Below are 20,365 nucleotides of genomic sequence, written 5' to 3' on the forward strand. Positions count from 1 at the left end.
CAAGTAGTGATTTGAATTCTTGCTGTTATATTGTGTAGGTCACTTATTTTCAAACTCTCAACTGCTCACCCTTTAGCATTCCATTCACAGTACTTCTGTAACTGTCTATCTCCCAGTCCTCTACTTCTGATGCACTTTTTATCAAGTGTACTCCTTAATCTCCCATCCTGGCCAATCCCGTGGTAAGGACTTTAAGTTTGCAACCTCAAGTCCAAAGAACATAATTTTGAGAACATCTAGTTTATAAGAACATAAGAACTAGGAGCAGGAGTAGGCCATCTGGCCCCTCGAGCCTGCTCCACCATTCAGTGAGATCATGGCTGATCTTTTGTGGACTCAGCTCCACTTTCCGGCCCGAACACCATAACCCTTAATCCCTTTATTCTTCAAAAAACTATCTATCTTTATCTTAAAAACATTTAATGAAGGAGCCTCTACTGCTTCACTGGGCAAGGAATTCCATAGATTCACAACCCTTTGGGTGAAGAAGTTCCTCCTAAACTCAGTCCTAAATCTACTTCCCCTTATTTTGAGGCTATGCCCCCTAGTTCTGCTTTCACCCGCCAGTGGAAACAACCTGCCCACATCTATCCTATCTATTCCCTTCATAATCTTATATGTTTCTATAAGATCCCCCCCTCATCCTTCTAAATTCCAACGAGTACAGTCCCAGTCTACTCAACCTCTCCTCGTAATCCAACCCCTTCAGCTCTGGGATTAACCTAGTGAATCTCCTCTGCACACCCTCTAGTGCCAGTACGTCCTTTCTCAAGTAAGGAGACCAAAACTGAACACAATACTCCAGGTGTGGCCTCACTAACACCTTATACAATTGCAGCATAACCTCCCTAGTCTTAAACTCCATCCCTCTAGCAATGAAGGACAAAATTCCATTTGCCTTCTTAATCACCTGTTGCACCTGAAAACCAACTTTCTGCGACTCATGCACTAGCACACCCAGGTCTCTCTGCACAGCAGCATGTTTTAATATTTTATCATTAAATAATAATCCCTTCTGCTGTTATTCCTACCAAAATGGATAACCTCACATTTGTCAACATTGTATTCCATCTGCCAGACCCTAGCCCATTCACTTAGCCTATCCAAATCCCTCTGCAGACTTCCAGTATCCTCTGCACTTTTTGCTTTACCACTTATCTTAGTGTCGTCTGCAAACTTGGACACATTGCCCTTGGTCCCCAACTCCAAATCATCTATGTAAATTGTGAACAGTTGTGGGCCCAACACTGATCCCTGAGGGACACCACTAGCTACTGATTGCCAACCAGAGAAACACCCATTAATCCCCACTCTTTGCTTTCTATTAATTAACCAATCCTCTATCCATGCTACTACTTTCCCCTTAATGCCATGCATCTTTATCTTATGCAACAACCTTTTGTGTGGCACCTTGTCAAAGGCTTTCTGGAAATCCAGATATACCACATCCATTGGCTCCCCGTTATCTACTGCACTGTTAATGTCCTCAAAAAATTCCACTAAATTAGTTAGGCACGACCTGCCCTTTATGAACCCATGCTGCGCCTGTCCAATGGGACAATTTCCATCCAGATGCCTCGCTATTTCTTCCTTGATGATAGATTCCAGCATCTTCCCTACTACCGAAGTTAAGCTCACTGGCCTATAATTACCCACTTTCTGCCTACCTCCTTTTTTAAACAGTGCCGTCCATCAGTATATTAGGCTGGACTACATGGAGCTTTTTCAGTCTTGCTCTCCTCCCTTGAGACCAGTCGATGCTTCAGGATCTTCTGAAGAGAGAAAGAGAAGCCTCAGCTTCTTTCTTCCACTACCATCAGTCTTGAACTTCTCTCCCCATCCCTTATACCCTCACCTCCAACAACATGCTCAATGAGTTTGTAGATTCGTCCCACCCAAACCTCCCACCACACAGCATCAGGGCTCTCTCTCTCTTCGCCGCCGCCCCCCCCCCCCCCCCCCCCCCCCCACCAAAGGAAAAATTACACGTGGGGCTCCCCAAAGGGACAACTGCTTCCTGGCACTGCCCAGGCATATCACTCTTTCCCCCCCCCCCCCAGTGGCTATATTTGCGCTTGCGTCCTTGGGGGCCCCCTCAACTGATTCATATTTTTAAATAGCTGTTGTAAACCTTGGTGATGTTATATCAGCGAGGTCTTAACAGTCAGTGAGGTGGGATGATGTGGCGGAGGACTCACTAATTATATTAAACGGTATTTAAAAGCATTAAAATGAGGTTCTTGTCCTTTGTGGACGTGAACCCCATTACATCACCGGCAAGGGACGGGGAAAATCAGGAAACTTGATTCTCACTGGTGGGAATCTTGTTTCCTGATTCTCGTGAGATTTTGCGTCTGTGTCACGTTCTCGCTGATTCAAAATCGCCCCCAGTGGAGTTACCTGTGGTACTGGTTGTGGCCAAGTGTACGTATCTGTACTACCCCAATCCAAGGAGAGAGATCTGCACATTAGTATTAAAAAATTCCTCTCCTGGATGTTAATCTCATACTTTTTTGGAGGTTAATTATAGAATTGTTACAGTTTAGGAGACCATGTCTCGATTGAACCTGCCTCCACCACATACTCGGGCAGTGCATTTCACACCTTAACCACTTGCAACGTGAAAAACATTTTCCTCATAACGCCTTTGTTTCTTTCGCTAATCATTTTATAATTTATGCCCTCTCATTCCTGATCCTGAACCTCTCTCTCAGCCTTTTTTTCTCCAAGGAAATCAGTCCTAACTTCTCCAGTCTATCTTCATAATTGAAGCTCTTCAACCTTGGAGCCATTATTGTGAGTCTGTTCTGTACTCTCTAATGCCTTCACATCTTTCCTGAAATGTGATTCCCAGAACTGGGAAATTATGGGAATGTTAATCTTGATATCTGTACTCTGAAACATTTTGCTTAATTGCTGTATGAACATAATTAAATTGTTTAAGATTTTTTTGCTTATCGAACCAGGAAATTGACATTCACTAATTAGCCCGTCACCACTTCTAGAAAAAGCAACTGAGAATAAAGATAAAATCTGTAATCACCAACATTTGATTGTTTTTAATGTTGCTGCATGTTGAAACTTGTATCTTAAATCATTACATCAATCTTTTTTGGAAGTTTACCACAGAAAAATTAAATTCATAAAGCAACTCCAGTCCTTTGAAACAGTGACTCCAGCACTTAGAAAGATGGATGTGCAACTCCCATGGCATATTTTCTAACCGTGTCTATAGGCCATCAGTACAGCCAGCAACAAAGTTAAAATCATTATTAGAAGAAGATCCCAATGCAGCCACAGCAATCGAACTGGACTTGCTTGTTTCCATACTTCACTGAGCTGCAAAGATAAAGATTATATTATCAGCAAATCAGCAGTAATCCAATGATTCTTGTTGAATAATTCCCCCCTCAATTTAACTGTTGCCTATATAAGAGCAGTACTGTTGTTAAAAGGGTTGCCAACAATATAGTTGTGTTAAATTCTTTCATGAACAATCTACCTTTTAATTTCAATAAGTATCAAAATCAATGCCTTATGCTGGACACAGACTGCTTCCCAAGAGTATTTTCTATATTACACCAGACAACAGTTCAGAAGTACCCCATTAGCTGTAAAGCATTTTTGAGACATCGGATGATCATGAAAAGCGCTATATAAATGCAATTATTTCATTTACATAATTTTATTGTCAATGGTGGTTTTCTTGAGCTACCGAAATCCTATTTCCTAAAACTTCTCCACCAATCTCCATTTATCTTTAAATACCTTTCCTTGTAGAAAAGCAAACATATGACCATCCCTGTGAATCTCTTCCTCCATTGGCCCACTCTATTTCCCAATCAGTTTCCTTTACAGGGAACCCCCTTTTATTTGCATTAACAAATGTACGTTGATACTTACATTGGCATACTGAACCGAATGGATAAGATTTATGACTCCAAGTTTGCAAAGTGCTAGAAAGACTGGTATATATGCATCTGTGCTAGTTTCTGCAGCCAAATCGTAGAATCTTTTGGCCAAGTGAAGATCCTAAGGAAGAATATGCATATTATTTATTGAAATAACATTCAGGTTCAGTTAAGAGTTATGATATTTGGTGTATACTGGAATACTTAATGAGGAAAAACTGGAAAAAACATGAAGTTGGCTTCTGAGATCTAGTTGAAAGTTAGATCCAGAACACACCGATAAAGTGGAGAAGGATCATTCTCGTAAAATAAAACAAATTTTAAATATATAATAATAGCTTATTGTAACAAATAGGCTTCACTGTGAAAGTTACTGTGAAAAGCCCCTAGTCGCCACATTCCGGCACCTGTTCGGGGAGGCTGGTACGGGAATTGAACCCGCATTGATCTGTATTATAAGCCAGCGATTTAGCCCACTGTGCTAAATCAATTAGCAGGAGAATTTTATTAAGATATAATGATCAACACAGCTTTGACAAAGGGTCACCTGGACTCGAAACGTTAGCTTTTTTCTCTCCCTACAGATGCTGCCAGACCTGCTGAGATTTTCCAGCATTTTCTCTTTGATAAAGAATATACTTTTAGGTACAGTGAAGATCAAAACCTTAGAAGCAGTGAAGAAACTTGGATCTTTTAATTGTGTGAGGGCTGCTGTATGTGAAAATAGCTTCATTCTCCAAAATATGTGATTTTAAAAATAGCCAGCATGGACATTTAAAATGAGTATATATTAATTCCGATTAATAGTACTTAGCCCCTGCCACAAAGAACTGAAATTTTTACATGTAAGCTGTACTTTTATCAGCCTTATAAGGAGTTACCATCATGACACTGCAAATAACTGAAATATTTATACAGAATTTATGTCCGTTTCCGAATCCAGGCTTCGTGTCGGATACAAACATCACAATCAATGAGAAAGAAAGTCAAGGCCACTTTTTCTGCCCCATGTGAAATATTCCAACTTGTGGCCCAAGATATTGGTTGAGCATTAAAAAATACCAAATCTCAGCTGGGTCTATAGATTAAACATGTGCCTGCTGTATGAGATCAGGAATTGTGGGCATATAATGGTTACAGGACAGAAGGCGGCCATTCAGCATAACGTGTCAATTCCAAACACTTCCAGCTTTCCCTCCAAGTTGCACACCATCCTGACTTAACAGCTATGAAAGAACAGCTATTGCATTTCTGAGTCAAGGTCCTCCATTTCCAGCTGAACATTGCCATCATGAGGACTGCCGTGGTTCAAGAAGGTCCATCACCATCTTCTCATCGCAGTAGGCACGGGCAATCAACCCATCTTTGCCAGTTTCGCATGCGCTGAACATTTTAAAGACTGACTAAACCTCTCAATCAGGTTACATAGACTTCAAATGTTGTCCCTCACATTCACTATTCTATTCAAGCGCTTTTTGAAGAATCATGTATTATGTTGTAATATAGTAACTTTGAGAATATTTTTGTTACACAAGTTATTAAAAATAATGGCCACAGCAGGAACTGGAAAATTTGGCGAGCAGCCAAAGATCCTATTTATTTTCAACTGGAAAATCCCGCAAAATGTATATTTTCATTCTAGTAAGATGAGTGACTACTCCATACCTGCTCTGCCCCAAGACCATGTTCATACATGTATGCTAAATTGAACATAGCTTGTGCACTGTGTTGCTGTTCCGCAGCTAAACGATAGTGAATTGCAGCGGTTTCATAATCCACGTTCGTTCCATACCCATAGTAATAATAATCGCCTAGTTTAATTCTGGCATATGAATAGCCTAGCAAGCAAAATAACATTTTAAAATGCAATTGAAGCATGACATTTATGCACAGATCACAAATTATTTATCAACTGGCTTGCCACACATACCAATCAGGGCTGTTACAAGTTTAAGATTTAGTGACAAACCATTATGGGTAGCATAGTTACAAAACAATAGTGGGTCTCCTTCCCCTTTCCCTTACAATGCCAGCAAAAATCTACACCTGGCTTGATACAGTCAGACACCTTAAGGATGCGATTTTACAGCCACACCGCCCTAAAAGCAGCTTGCGCAGCATGGCCAAAAGAAGCCGTGAGACCCTGTTCCCAGAATCTACCCAGTTCGCAGCAGTGCCTTGCGACATCTAACACAATTTTGCGAGATGTTGTGAAGTGAATCCCAGCCATTGTGGCAAATCAGCATATTCCAGTGAGACAACTTGTCTCACTGTAATATGCAGGTTCCCGAGGCGAGGGATCTATCTCCTTCACCTCGGAGACTGCGGTGGAGCGCCGTTTAGTACTGGTCTCCACAAACGGGAACCAAATGGAACGGCACTCGTGAGGGGTCTCCCAGGGGATTGGAGGCTCCCAGGTGCATGCCCTTTGGGCAGGGTGATACCCTGGCACTGCCAAGTGGCACTGACAGCAGGCTGGCACTGCCAATGTGCCAAGCTGACATTTTTCACACAGCGATCGGTCTGGGGATGCCCTGCACGGGTGTTGGGGGAAGTGCGGGTGGGAGGGCTTGGGGTCAGAGGTCCAATTAGGGGCTCCAGAGAGTGGGACATCATTTTTAAATGGTGTCCCGATCTCTCGCTACACTAAGGAGTTAAAGCCAACACAAAACAGATCTAGGTGCTGCCTCGGCCACACGTTCCCTGATGAGGCCCCCTATCTAACCGGAGGTGCATTAAATAGCATCCCGGGTGGCACGGTGGCGCAGTGGTTAGCTCTGCTGCCTCATGGTGCTGAGGGCCCGGGTTCGATCCGGGACCACTGTCGGTGTGGAGTTTGCACATTCTCCCCGTGTCTGCATGGGTCTCATTCCCACAACCCAAAAACAGGTGGGTTGGCCAGGCTGAATTGCCCCTTAATTGGAAAAAAAAGATTTGTGTACTTAGCGGGGTGTTTATTGGCACTGCGAGTGCCAGGAAACACGCAGCTAAAAGCGTTCACTATGGGACTTTGTTCCCATTTAGTAAACCCGCGCCTTATGTCTCACAAGTACATTTATATATTTTTGGAAGGGACAAGGAAGGTAGGACAGCAGCAGGATTTGATTTATGTGCTACCAATAATAGTTTCTGTGGTACTTGGAGTGGGATGAAGCTCCTTTTGCAAGCAGCAGGTCAAGCAAACACAGTTTCATTTGAAATTTGGGAAGGACAGAGAACCTAAGAGGCTGATCAAAGTCTTTGCGGAGTGCAAGGTAAGCTGTTGTAGTGTCATGCGAGAGTACCTTTAAGACATGGATGTTTAAGCAATGTACCTTTAAGAAAACAGTGATGTCAGAGAATGGGTGGAGCTGAGGTCAGAGCTATTTTGCAGTTTTTCGTTTTGCAGTTTGAAAAGAGCTTGGGAGTGTCTGTGTTTGCAGTGAGCTGGATCTCTGCCATGAAAGACTATCTCTGAATCATTTGGGTGATTTAAACTCATAATAGTAAAGCCTTTAACCTGATGTGATTCTGTTTAAAGGTGTTAAGTCTCTTGGAAGTTTGAAGGAACATTTTGAGGAATTATTTACTGTTGCAATATTTTCTGAGTTATCTTTGAAGTAAGCTGTGTTAAGAGATCCAATGTTTATTTAAGATGTTAAGTTGAGTTCATGGAATAAACATTGATTTTGTGTTTAAAAACCCACGTGTCCATAATTGTAATCCCATCTTAGGGACAAGCCGTGTGCTAGGAAAAGCAACAAATACATTAAAGGGAGAGGTTGGTTGAACTCCATGATACATTTTGGGTTCTGAAAATGCCTCGCCCATAACAGTAGAAAATTAAATGAAATGGGTATAACAAGAACTCATGGAAGCCACCAATCCCCTCCCCATCAGCAATATTATCGAACTGAAATGGATGAAATCTGTGGGACCGAATGCAAGATATAGGTTTTGAGTTTGCTGTGTGCCATTCTGTACATGGATATCAAATACACTCATTTACAACCGAATATTATTTTCAATATTGAAATACTACAATCGATCAAGTTATTTTTCACAAGCGGACCTGGACTCACATCGATTAATTATGGGGGGAGATTTCAACATGGTCCTGGATCTAAGGCTGGATCGCTCGAGTGCCAGGTCTGGGAAGGTCTCAGCTATGGCGAAGGAGCTGCGGGGGTTTATGGAGCACGTGGTGGGGGGTTGATCCGTGGCGATTTGGGAGGCCAAGGAATAAGGCGTTTTCATTCCACTTCTATGTGCACAAGGTGTATTCCCAGATAGACTTCTTGTGCTGGACAAAACGCTGCTGGCTGTGGTAGATGCTGAATATTCAGCAATTGTGGTGTCAGACCATGCCCCACACTGGACAGACCTGTAAATTAACAAAGGAAAGGCCCAGCGCCTGCAGTGGAGGTTAGATGTGGGGCTGTTAGCAGAGGAGGAGGTGTGCGAGTGGGTGAGGGAGGCCATTCAGGGATATATAAAGATCAATGACACAGATGAGGTTTCAGCTGGGGTGGTGTGGGAGGTACTGAAGGCGGTTATTAGGGGGGAACTCAACGCAATTCGGGCCCATAAGGAGAAGGCTGAGCGGGTGGAGTTAGGCTGTAGGTGAAATTTTACAGGTGGACAGGAGGTATGCGGAGTCTCCGGATGATGGGCTTCTGAAGGAGCGTCAGAGATTGCAACTGGAATTTGGGCTCCTGTCCACAGGTAAGGCGGAGGGACAACTTAGGAGGGCAAAGGGGGCGCTCTATGAGTATGGGGAAAAAGCCAGCAGGATGCTGGCAGACCAGCTGAGGAAACAGGATGCGGCGAGAGAGATTGGGAAAGTAAGAGATACAGAGGGGAAGGTGGTTTTGGATCCGGCGGGGGTGAATGATGTGTTTTGGGAATTTTATAGTGGATTGTATAAATCGGAACCCCCAGTTTGGGAAGAGGGTATGAAGCGATTTCTGGGGGGGCTGGAGTTTCCGAGGATAGATGAGGTGTTGGTGGAGGGTTTGGGAGCCCCAATTGGGCTGGGGGAGGTTATAGACGGATTGGGGGCGATGCAATCGGGTAAGGCCCCAGGACCTGACGGCTACCCGGTTGAATTTTATAAAAAGTTTTCTGGGCTGTTGGGGCTGCTTCTGGTAAAGACTTTTAATGAGTCCAAGGAGCTGGGAGTGCTCTTCCCCAACGTTATCGCAGGCATCGATTTCCTTATTTTGAAGCGGGATAAGGATCCAGTAAGTAGTGGGTCGTATAGGCCAATCTCCCTGTTAAATGTGGATGCAAAATTGCTGGCAAAGATCTTGACCATGCGCATAGAAGATTGTGTTCCGGGGGTAATAGGGGAGAACCAGACGGTATTTGTGAAGGGACGACACCTGATGTCCAACATTAGGCGGCTCCTAAATGTAATAATGATGACTGCGGAAGGGCGTGAGGTCGAGGTGGTGATGGTCATGGACGCAGAAAAGGCCTTTGATCGGGCGGAGTGGAAGTACCTGTGGGATGTCCTGGGAAGGTTTGGGTTTGGGCAGGGATTTATTGATTGGGTCCGGTTGCTTTATCAGGCACCGGTGGCGAATGTAAGGACCAACTGGGTTCGATCAGAGTATTTTAGTCTGTGCAGGGAGACAAGGCAGGGGTGTCCACTTTCCCCACTAGTTTGCCGTGGCCATAGAGCCTTTGTCAGTGGCGCTGAAGGCATTGAACATTTGGCGGGGATAGTGAGAGGGGGGGTAGAACATAGGGTCTTGCTCTATGCGGATGACTTACTCCTTTATATAACAGACCCGTTGGGAGGTTTACTCCAGGGCCAGGGAGGATGGACGGGGGCTTCAGGAGGTGACAACGGGCAGGGATTGAGAGATTTGGGGATCTCTTCATTGAGGAGGGTTTCCCTAGCATGGAGGAGCTAGAGGAGGAGTTTGAGTGACTGTGTGGGAATGGATTTCGGTACATGCAGGTACAGGACTTTGTCCGGAGGCAAGTTCCAAGCTTCCCTCGCCTCCGTCTAAGGAGACTACAGCATAAGGTGATAACTAGAACAGGGGGCGGGATTCTTTCAGCCCAGGGCTGGGCCGGAGAATCCCCGCGACCGGGCCTCGCCGCCCCGACACTGGCACGCGAGAATCGCCGCCATTGGCACCGGCGTGTTTGGCGTGGCGCCTGGCGCGGCGCCGGTCGCGGGCCGCTCTACGCGGCCGGTCTGCCGATTCTCGGCCCGGGATGGGCCAAGCGGCCGCAGTTAAAGCGCTGAGACCCGCCGGCGCCGTCCGCACCTGCTTGCAGCCGGCGGGAACTCTGCGTGCAAGGGTCGGGTGGCGACCTGTGGGGGAGGAGGGGGACTCCGGCCCCGGTGGGGGGGCTCCGATGCGGCCTGGCCCGTGATCGGGGCCCACCGATCGAAGGGCCGGCCTCTCTGTTCCCCAGCCTCTTTTCCTACATGCCGGCCCCTGTACTCATGCGTCATGTTGCGTCGGGGCCGATGGGTTGAAGGAGGCCACCGCACATGCGCGCGTTGGCACCGGCGCCACTGCGCATGCGCCACTGCGCATGCGCGGATCCAACGGCGCCCAGTTCACGCCGGGATCGTAAGCTGGAGCGGTGTGATCCGCTCCAGCGCTGTGTTGGCCCCCTGTAGGGGCCAGAATTACTCCTGGCAGCGGTCCGTTCGCGCTATCATAAAACGGGACGACGTTTACGATGGCGTGGACACTCTGCCGCGGGATGGGAGAATCCCACCCAGGGGTTGGGGAGGGGAGTGTCTCGGAAATATGTAAGGAACTGATGGAGTGCGAAGGGGTTCCAATAGGGGAAGTGAAGAGGAAGTGGGAGAAAGAGTTCGGAGAGGAGTTGGAAGTCCGGCTATGGGAGAAGGGCCTGAGGAGAGTCAATGCATCTTCATTGTGTGCCAGGCTCAGCCTGATCCAGTTCAAGTTGGTCCACAGGGCTCATATGACTGTGGCCCGGATGAGTCGGTTTTTTGAGGAGGTGGAGGACTGATGTGGGCGGTGCAGGGAAGGTCCGGCGAATCATGTACATATGTTTTTGGCTTGTCCGAAGCTGAGGGTGTTTTGGCAGGGATTCTCAGATATCATGTCAGAGGTCCTGGAAGGGAGAGTGACTCCGAGTCCAGAGGTGGCAATATTTGGAGTGTCAGAAGATCCGGGAGCCCAGGGGGGAGAGAGGCCGACGTTTTTGCCTTTGCCTCCCTGGGACCCGGAGCCGGATTTTAATAGGATGGAGGGACCCGAAGCCTCCAAAGCAGGGGGTGTAGGTCAGTGACATGGCAGGGTTTCTTAGGCTAGAGGAGATTAAGTTCGACTTAAGGGGTTCATTCCAGCAGTTCGCTCGGAATTGGCAGTCATTCATTGATTTCTTTAAGGAAAATTGACCGTCAGCAGTGGGGGGGGCGGGGGGGGGGGGGGGGGGGGGGGGAGAAGAGGAGGCATGGAAGTGAAGAATTAGGGTAGGGAATCTAATATATGGGTAGCTAGGAGGTAGGGCGGGGGAAGTTGGGTATGTTATTGTGGGGTTTGTATGTGTGCTGGACTGCTCTGTTGTTTAGAATGTTAAAATTATGAATGCCTCAATAAAATAGTTTCTAAAAAAAAAGTTATTTTTCACACATAGGTGATTATGAAAAAATCCGAATACCTTAACCATTTAATTGCTCAGAATAGAATTTACAGGTTTGTCAAAAATAGAAGCTATTTGCAAAGTCCATTAATCGAAAGGGCCTATAATGGGTGGATTTTCTGTTCAGAGCCATGAAGTATACTTTTGGACTTTTTCAGTGTGATTTCTAACTTATGAACAGTTTTGTACTTACACCCACCTGGGTTGAGATGTTTAATTTAAGAAATGTTAGCAGAGTAAATAAAAGACTTTACTTGCACAAGGACCCATCACACTAGAGACCAAAACTAAAGGGACAACCTATTACCAGCTGCACCCCATTGATACAGCGCTTAGGTATGGAAATACACTGTGGCCTTTACAATGATTTATACATGATCCTGGCGGACTGTGCTGCAGAAAGCTGCAACTGTTGCTTCACCCACTCACACGGAAGAGGAAATTAGATGAATGTTTGTGGAAGAAGGAAAGGGTTGAGAAAAGAGGTGAAAATTAGAACAGTTGGCATGTGCATCAGTGTTAATGGTCACTATAACTGTCTGAAACTTCATCTGGTAGAAGTGGAAGACTATTAACTGGTGCCTATCTTGTCTTAACAGGCACCATTATTTTTAGCATGGCATTATGCACTCAGCCGAATAGCTGCTGAAAGCTTCAGAATTAATGACAGTAAACCGATAATTATCAGATTGCAAACATGAAGCCAAGTATAGATGTGGAATAGCTATCAATGTTATTACTGCAAGCAACCATTTAATCAATTTTTACTTATCCACGTGCTTTGCTGTGTTGCAAGGTTTGCCTCTGTAACTGCAGCCTTGGACTGACACCGGATATAATGTACTGGACCATACCAGATGACATAGGGCTTGTCCCACTCCAAAAATAGGGCATTGCAAACAACTTTAAAACTGCTTAAACAAATAATCAAATGCCTTATATGTTCCAAAAATAAATGTGTCTTGGAAAAGTAGTTTATGAAAATAAATCACCTCAATCCAGGTCAATATAAAGCATTCAATTACTTGCTTTCTGTAAATCACCAGTTCCTGATGTGTACCTTTTATACCAACACCTATGGATTGGACCAATAACTCACTTGTACCTTGATTCTTTTGAATTATTATGTCCAACATTCAAGATTTATTTTCCTATAAACTAGTAGTTTTCTATAATGTACCTTATACATACACCTGTACCTTGAGCTGCAGCTCGGTTCCAGTATATCATAGCCATGTGGTAGCAATCAATCTGTGAGAGGAGTGCAGACTGCTCTATTAAAACAACAGTACATTTCACAAATTTTACTGAAAAAAACAATGCAAAAATCTAATCTTTGGGCTTTTTTAAGTATGCAGTTTCTGAACCTACCATATTCTAGAATGTAGGCTGCGTTGCTTTGAGCCATTTCATATCCTTGTTCTGCAAGGAATAAATACTGAAGAAAGGCAGAATCTATATAATTCTCCTTGTAGGCAAAATATGCAGATAGGAATCTCTCAGTCCATTGCCCTCGCTCACAAACATTCTTGTACAGCTAAACAAGGAAGACTTGGATACATTATAGGTTGAAAGTAAATAGGTAAATGAAAGGAAAGGGTTCAACATTGGGATCAGTGCCAAATTTAATTTCAAAATACTATTAATGGTCGCTAGGCAATATGGAAGTTGTAAAAAGAGACATGTTGCCGAAACATTTAGTCTTGTACTCATCAGGACAGACAAAAGAATGCCAAATTTCAAAAGGAACAACAATTCATACGGCATGAGAAAAGAGGTGCTGATTGGTCAAAGTGTTGCCATGGAGAATGTACCAGGGAATCATTGTCTGACAAGCTTTTGTCTAAGTCAAAAAAGGCCCAATGCTGGACATTTCCCTTTTACCTGTAGAGGACAGGTTCCTGTGTATGAACATATGTAGTTTATAGCAAGGGTAAGTGAGCCACATTGCAGACTCGACTGATAATCTTAAATTGTTTGTAGTGTAATTCTTAGCACACTCACGATTGTTCAGTAAGTGCTGCCCAATCACAGAATCGTATCTAATGTTAGACATTAGGGATGTAAGGCAGGAATTCAGGGAGCTAGGGTGGAAACTTAGATCGAGGACAAACAGAGTTATTATCTCTGAGTTGTTACCCGTGCCACGTGATAACGAGACGAGGAATAGGGAGAGAGAGGAGTTGACACGTGGCTACAGGGATGGTGCAGGAGGGAGGGTTTCAGATTTCTGGATAATTGGGGCTCATTCTGGGGTTGGTGGGACCTCTACAAACGGGGTGGTCTACACCTGGACCAGAGGGGTACCAATATCCTGGGGGGGAAATTTGCTAATGCTCTTCGGGAGGGTTTAAACTAGTTCAGCAGGAGCTTGGGAACCTGAATTGTAGCTCCAGTATACAGGAGGTTGAGAGTAGTGAGGTCATGAGTAAGGTTTCAAAGTTGCAGGAGTGTACCGGCAGGCAGGAAGGTGGTTTAAAGTATGTCTTCTTCCATGACAGGAGCATCCGGAATAAGGTGGGTGAACTTGGTACCTGGGACTTCGAAGTTGTGGCCATTTCGGAGACATGGATAGAGCAGGGACAGGAATGGTTGTTGCAGGTGCCGGGGTTTAGATATTTCTGTAAGCGCAGGGAAGGTGGTAAAAGAGGGGGAGGGGTGGCATTGTTAGTCAAGGACAGTATTATGGTGGCAGAAAGGACGTTTGATGAGGACTCGTCTACTGAGGTAGTATGGGCTGAGGATAGAAACAGGAAAGGAGAGGTCACCCTGTTAGGGGTTTTCTATAGGCCTCCGAAAAGTTCCAGAGATCTAGAGGAAAGGATTGCAAAAATGATTCTGGATAGGAGCGAAAGCAACAGGGTAGTTGTAATGGGGGACTTTAAGTTTCCAAATATTGACTGGAAACGCTATAGTTCGAGTACTTTAGATGGGTCCGTTTTTGTCCAATGTGTGTAGGAGGGTTTCCTGACACAGTATGTAGATAGGCCAACGAGAGGCAAGGCCATATTGGATTTGGTACTGGGTAATGAACCAGGACAGGTGTTAGATTTGGAGGTAGGTGAGCACTTTGGTGATAGTGACCACAATTCGATTATGTTTACTTTAGTGATGGAAGGGGATAGGTATATACCGCAGGGCAAGAGTTATATCTGGGGGCAAGGCAATTATGATGCAATGAGGCAAGACTTAGGATGCATCGGATGGAGAGGAAAACTGCAGGGGATGGGCACAATGGAAATGTGGAGCTTGTTCAAGGAACAGTTACTGCGTGTCCTTGATAAGTATGTACCTGTCAGACAGGAAGTGGTCGAGCAAGGGAACCGTGGTTTACTAAAGCAGTAGAAACACTTGTCAAGAGGAAGAAGGAGGCTTATGTAAAGATGAGACATGAAAGTTCAGTTAGGGCGCTCGAGAGTTACAAGTTAGCTAGGAAGGACCTAAAGATAGAGCTAAGAAGAACCAGGAGGGGACATGAGAAGTCTTTGGCAGGTAGGATCAAGGATAACCCTAAAGCTTTCTATAGATATGTCAGGAATAAACAAATGACCAGGGTAAGAGTAGGGCCAGTCAAGGACAGCAGTGGGAAGTTGTGCATGGAGTCCGAGGAGATAGGAGAGGTGCTAAATGAATATTTTTCGTCAGTATTCACACAGGAAAAGGACAATGTTGTCGTGAGAATACTGAGATTCAGGCTACTAGACTAGAAGGGCTTGAGGTTCATAAGGAGGAGGTGTTAGCAATTCTGGAAAGTGTGAAAATAGATAAGTCCCCTGGGCCGGATGGGATTTATCCTAGGATTCTCTGGGAAGCGAGGGAGGAGATTGCTGAGCCTTTGGCTTTGATCTTTAAGTCATCTTTGTCTAGAGGAATAGTGCCAGAAGACTGGAGGATAGCAAATGTTGTCCCCTTGTTCAAGAAGGGGAGTAGAGACAACCCCGGTAACTATAGACCAGTGAGCCTTACTTCTGCTTTGGGCAAAATCTTGGAAAGGTTTATAAGAGATAGGATGTATAATCATCTGGAAAGGAATAATTTGATTAGAGATAGTCAACACGGTTTTGTGAGGGTAGGTCGTGCCTCACAAACCTTATTGAGTTCTTTGAGAAGGGAAGACCAAACAGGTGGATGAGGGTAAAGCAGTTGATGTGGTGTATATGGATTTCAGTAAAGCGTTTGATAAAGTTCCCCACGGTAGGCTACTGCAGAAAATACGGAGGCATGGGATTCAGGGTGATTTAGCAGTTTGGATCAGAAATTGGCTAGCTGGAAGAAGACAAAGGGTGGTGGTTGATGGGATATGTTCAGACTGGAGTCCAGTTACTAGTGGTGTACCACAAGGATCTGTTTTGGGGCCACTGCTGTTTGTCATTTTTATAAATGACCTGGAGGAGGGTGTAGAAGGATGGGTGAGTAAATTTGCAGATGACACTAAAGTCGGTGGAGTTGTGGACAGTGCGGACGGATGTTACAAGTTACAGAGGGACATAGATAAGCTGCAGCGCTGGGCTGAAAGGTGGCAAATGGAGTTTAATGCAGAAAAGTGTGAGGTGATTCATTTTGGAAGGAATAACAGGAAGCCATAGTACTGGGCTAATGGTAAGATTCTTGGTAGTGTGGATGAGCAGAGAGATCTCGGTGTCCATGTACATAGATCCCTGAAAGTTGCCACCCAAGTTGAGAGGGTTGTTAAGAAGGCGTACGGTGTGTTAGCTTTTATTGGTAGAGGGATTGAGTTTCGGAGCCATGAGGTCATGTTGCAGCTGTACAAAACTCTGGTGCGGCCGCATTTGGAGTGTTGCGTGCAATTCTGGTCGCCGCATTATAGGAAGGATGTGGAAGCATTGGAAAGGGTGCAGAGGAGATTTACCAGAATGTTGCCTGGTATGGAGGGAAGATCTTATGAGGAAAGGCTGAGGGACTTGAGGCTGTTTTCGTTAGAGAGAAGAAGGTTAAGAGGTGACTTAATTGAGGCATATAAGATGATCAGAGGATTGGATAGGGTGGACAGTGAGAGCCTTCTTTCTCGGATGGTGATGTCTAGCACGAGGGGACATAGCTTTAAATTGAGGGGAGATAGATATAAGACAGATGTCAGAGGTAGGTTCTTTACTCAGAGAGTAGTAAGGGCGTGGAATGCCCTGCCTGCAACAGTAGTGGACTCGCCAACACTAAGGGCATTCAAATGGTCATTGGACAGACATATGGGCGATAAGTGAATAGTGTAGATGGGCTTTAGAGTGGTTTCACAGGTCGGCACAACATCGAGGGCCGAAGGGCCTGTACTGCGCTGTAATGTTCTATGTTCTATTATGTTCTGAGGTTTGCAAGCACAGGCTGGTTGAGTGTAAGTACGCTTACTGTTAAAAACTGTTAAATTAGTTTAATATTCTGTCCATAAGTAGCTTCATACTGACTTCCAGACAAAGCCCTCAAATTAATATTAAGAAGCTTCTTTATAATTCACCCTATGTCAAGCAGGTGAACCAGGAAAACAAATTAGTCAGTAATAATATCCAACATCTTTCCCTGTTAATAGAAGCAACTACTAAAATGAAAGATGTGCAAAGGCACTGATTCATCCATGTGTTGTTATGTTACTTTGAGTAACATAAGCCGCTACTTGCTGTAGGCGCTGTTGAAGAACACTCCAGACTTCGAGGTAAGTTGAACATATTTATTGAGCAATTAACAAAGCCCCTAAATGAGTTCTACACTCTACTGCTCTGACTCTAGTAACACAGTAAACTCGACTAGCTATATGAACTTACTCTAAACCATATGTGGTGGTGTGACGGTGATACTTGCTACACACGTCTTGCTCTCTAGGTTTCTGCCAGTGGAAGGGGGAGAGAGCCTGTGTGTCTTGTCTTTTATAGTGGTTGTGTGATGCCCTTTTGTGGTGATGCCACCGCTGGGTGTTCTGATTACCCATTGGTTGTGTCTGGTTCTGATTACCCATTGGTTACATGTCTGAATATCATTACAATCCCTATAAATAAACCCTGCATTCTTACCGACCTGTGGTGATCATGAGCGTCTCTTATGGAAGTAGTCAGTGACATTGAACTCAATGTTTTCTAATTTACTGGAATATATTATGTGCAGTGTCTCAAGTTATGCAACTGTAGAAACATTTATTGAATATTAAACAGAAATTAATGCTCAGTATAACTGCATATTTGCAGTTACATAATTACAAACATTGTTGATCTTAAAATATTTTAAAATGTCAGGACGCTTTCATGTGCTAACCCCCAACATTAAACCAGTTCTTGAAATGCTTTTCTTTTACTCTGCGAGAGGTTGTCTGTGACCATAGAGTTGCTGACTTATCTCTGTCAGCTTCTCTTCATGTAACACCACCACAGATACTGCACCAATTGCTTTGGAAGAGAGCCCTGAATGGAAAGAATTTTAAAACTGTGAGCCGTGTTCACCAGACTGATTTGTGGGGTGGCAAGGTCGTCTTATGAGGAAAGATTGAGGAGACTGGGCCTGTATTCTCCAGCGTTCAGAAGAATGAAAAGTGATATAATTGAAGTGTACAAGATTCTGCAGGCTCAAAGGAGTAGGTACAAGAAGGATGTTGCCTTTGTCTGGGAGGGGGGGTTCAGAATCAAAGACATAGGGCTGGATTCTCCGTTTCTGTGACTAAGTGTTGACGCCAACGGAGAATCCATGGACTTTTACGACTGGAAAATCGGCACCTGTACTGATTCTGCTAACAGTGAAAGGTTGGCACCGTGCCACGTGGAACACCATTGATTCCCATGAAAAAGGGTGCGGGATTTGCCGGGTCCGTGATCGACACTTGCAGGGCTGACGAGCATAAACTTCCCGAAGCCAAAAAGATGGGACAGGTTGTGCTGGAGCGCCCAGACAGCTGAAGGATCGGCTAGGGCCAGAGGGCTCCCAGGGGAGGGCCCTGGGGTGGGTCACCTATACGACCCAGGACACCAGGTTTAAAGTGGGCTGTCAGCGGCATGCGCAGCCGTTTGGCTGCGTTGCCGGCTGCGGTAATGGTGTTGCGTATCCGTCCACCCCGACCCCACAGCCCACCTCCTAGCCACCCCCCACTACTTCCCCCCCGGCTCTGGCAGAAGACCCCGGCCAGCAGCATGATTGAAATGAAAATCGCTTATTGTCACAAGTAGGCTTCAAATGAAGTTACTGTGAAAAGCCCCTAGTCGCCACATTCCGGCGCCTGTTGGAGAAGGCTGGTACGGGAATTGAACCGTGCTGCTGGCCTGCCTTGGTCTGCTTTAAAAGCCAGCGATTTAGCCCTGTGCTAAACCAGCCCCTAAACCAGACTGTTGGCGAAGTATGGCGATGTTGGACACTGTCCTTACCCCCTCTCTCTAAGCAACCACCACGCCAGGTTCACGATTTTTGAGAGCACACGTGGACCATGCATTGGGAACTCTGCCCATCGGAGGCTGAGAATCATGGGTGGGCCCTCTAATGAAATTAAAACGGTGTTTCAAGTACATCGCATTGACCGCCGTTTTCGAAGTAACGGAGCATCGCAATTTGGAGTCAAACCGGTGCCTGCCGCGTTTACGGCATCAGAAGCTATTCTCCTCCCGATCGCACTCCCCAATTTCAGCATCAGCTAACAGAGAATGCCACCCACAGTCTCAGCATTAAAGGTAGGCTATTCAGGAATGAGATGAGGAGGAATTTCTTCACTCGGACGGCACTGGCTCTTTGGATTCTCTATCCCATAAGGTTGTGGAGGCTCAATTATTGAACATGTTCAACACATACATCGACAGTTACTAGATATTAAAAATGTCAAGGGACATGGGAACAGTGCAGGAAAATAGAATTAAGGACAAGGATATAAGGACAAAGGCATCAATTCAACGGATATATTGTCCGCAGAAAAAAAGCTTAATTTTAAATTACAAACACCAAGTGTATTTTTGGTAATATCCCAGTTGCAATGATAAAACACTTCAGCTTTGTTCTTGTCAATTAATACATGCAAGCCTTGCTTTATGATTTATTATCTTAACAGCTGTGATTTTAAAGTGGGTCATTTGATCTAACGTAGAATTTCCTACAGTCAAAATCTTTACAATGACAGAAAGAAGCATCTGGATAACACAACCCACTTTGACCCTGAAAAGTCCCTGCTGTAAGGAAATATGGCAAGGAGAGTGGGGCTGAAAACCCACAATCCAGTGAAATCAGGGTAAAAACTGCTTGTAGGAAGACCACCAACTGAGCCATTATAGTTTATTCGCTGCGTCACACCTGTCTGCATGCGATGAAGACATTTGCTGATATCAGGAGAAAAATGAAACTACATGTCTTCCTCGCTTTTGTCAACAGCCCATCATGCATAACAGACTCGTGTCGGGAATGATATCACACTCTGGGAGGTTTTATTTTAAGTCCTGCACACAATCATTGCTCGAATGCATATGCTCTTCCATTGTACCAAATCTGTAAGGCACAGTTTTACTGGTGGAGGTGGTGTCAAAAAGCAATTAGGTGCATAGTTTCTTAAGAATCATCCTGCTCCCTGTAACAGTGCATAATGAAGACATCATGACTGCTTCCCAAATAATGATGAGCATAATGATGCTTCTGTGTTCAGATATTAAACTGAATCTCAAGTGCAAACCATTGCTGTCTTTGTGTGTAATAGGCGAATAAGAGGATGTTTAATGTTCCCATGAATGGAATCTATGATGCACTCAAAGTAAGACTCTCATCCATTGAAAGCTCTGTGCTGTCTCAAGATGGTACTTTCTATCGACTGAGAAAGCGATGAAGGCATTTCCCCTTGCAAATTTTCCGTTTGTCACTTGGGTACATGT

At 44.9% G+C, this 20,365-nt stretch overlaps 1 protein-coding gene across 1 annotated transcript in view; it reads right to left on the bottom strand.

The window, feature by feature from the left end:
• Positions 1 to 3,039: 3,039 nt before the first annotated feature.
• Positions 3,040 to 20,365, bottom strand: part of LOC140421748 (protein sel-1 homolog 1-like) — a 126,090-nt gene continuing 108,764 nt past the window's right edge. The window contains exons 14-18 of the mRNA XM_072506603.1: positions 12,906 to 13,071; positions 12,734 to 12,808; positions 5,577 to 5,749; positions 3,904 to 4,032; positions 3,040 to 3,339 (exon numbers count right to left, since the gene is read on the bottom strand). Of these exons, the coding sequence (XP_072362704.1) occupies positions 3,220 to 3,339; positions 3,904 to 4,032; positions 5,577 to 5,749; positions 12,734 to 12,808; positions 12,906 to 13,071 (663 nt within the window). The 3' untranslated portion in view covers positions 3,040 to 3,219. The remainder of the gene's footprint in view (positions 3,340 to 3,903; positions 4,033 to 5,576; positions 5,750 to 12,733; positions 12,809 to 12,905; positions 13,072 to 20,365) is intronic.

The sequence above is a fragment of the Scyliorhinus torazame genome, chromosome 1 (genome assembly GCF_047496885.1).
Source record: "Scyliorhinus torazame isolate Kashiwa2021f chromosome 1, sScyTor2.1, whole genome shotgun sequence".
NCBI lineage: Eukaryota > Metazoa > Chordata > Chondrichthyes > Carcharhiniformes > Scyliorhinidae > Scyliorhinus > Scyliorhinus torazame.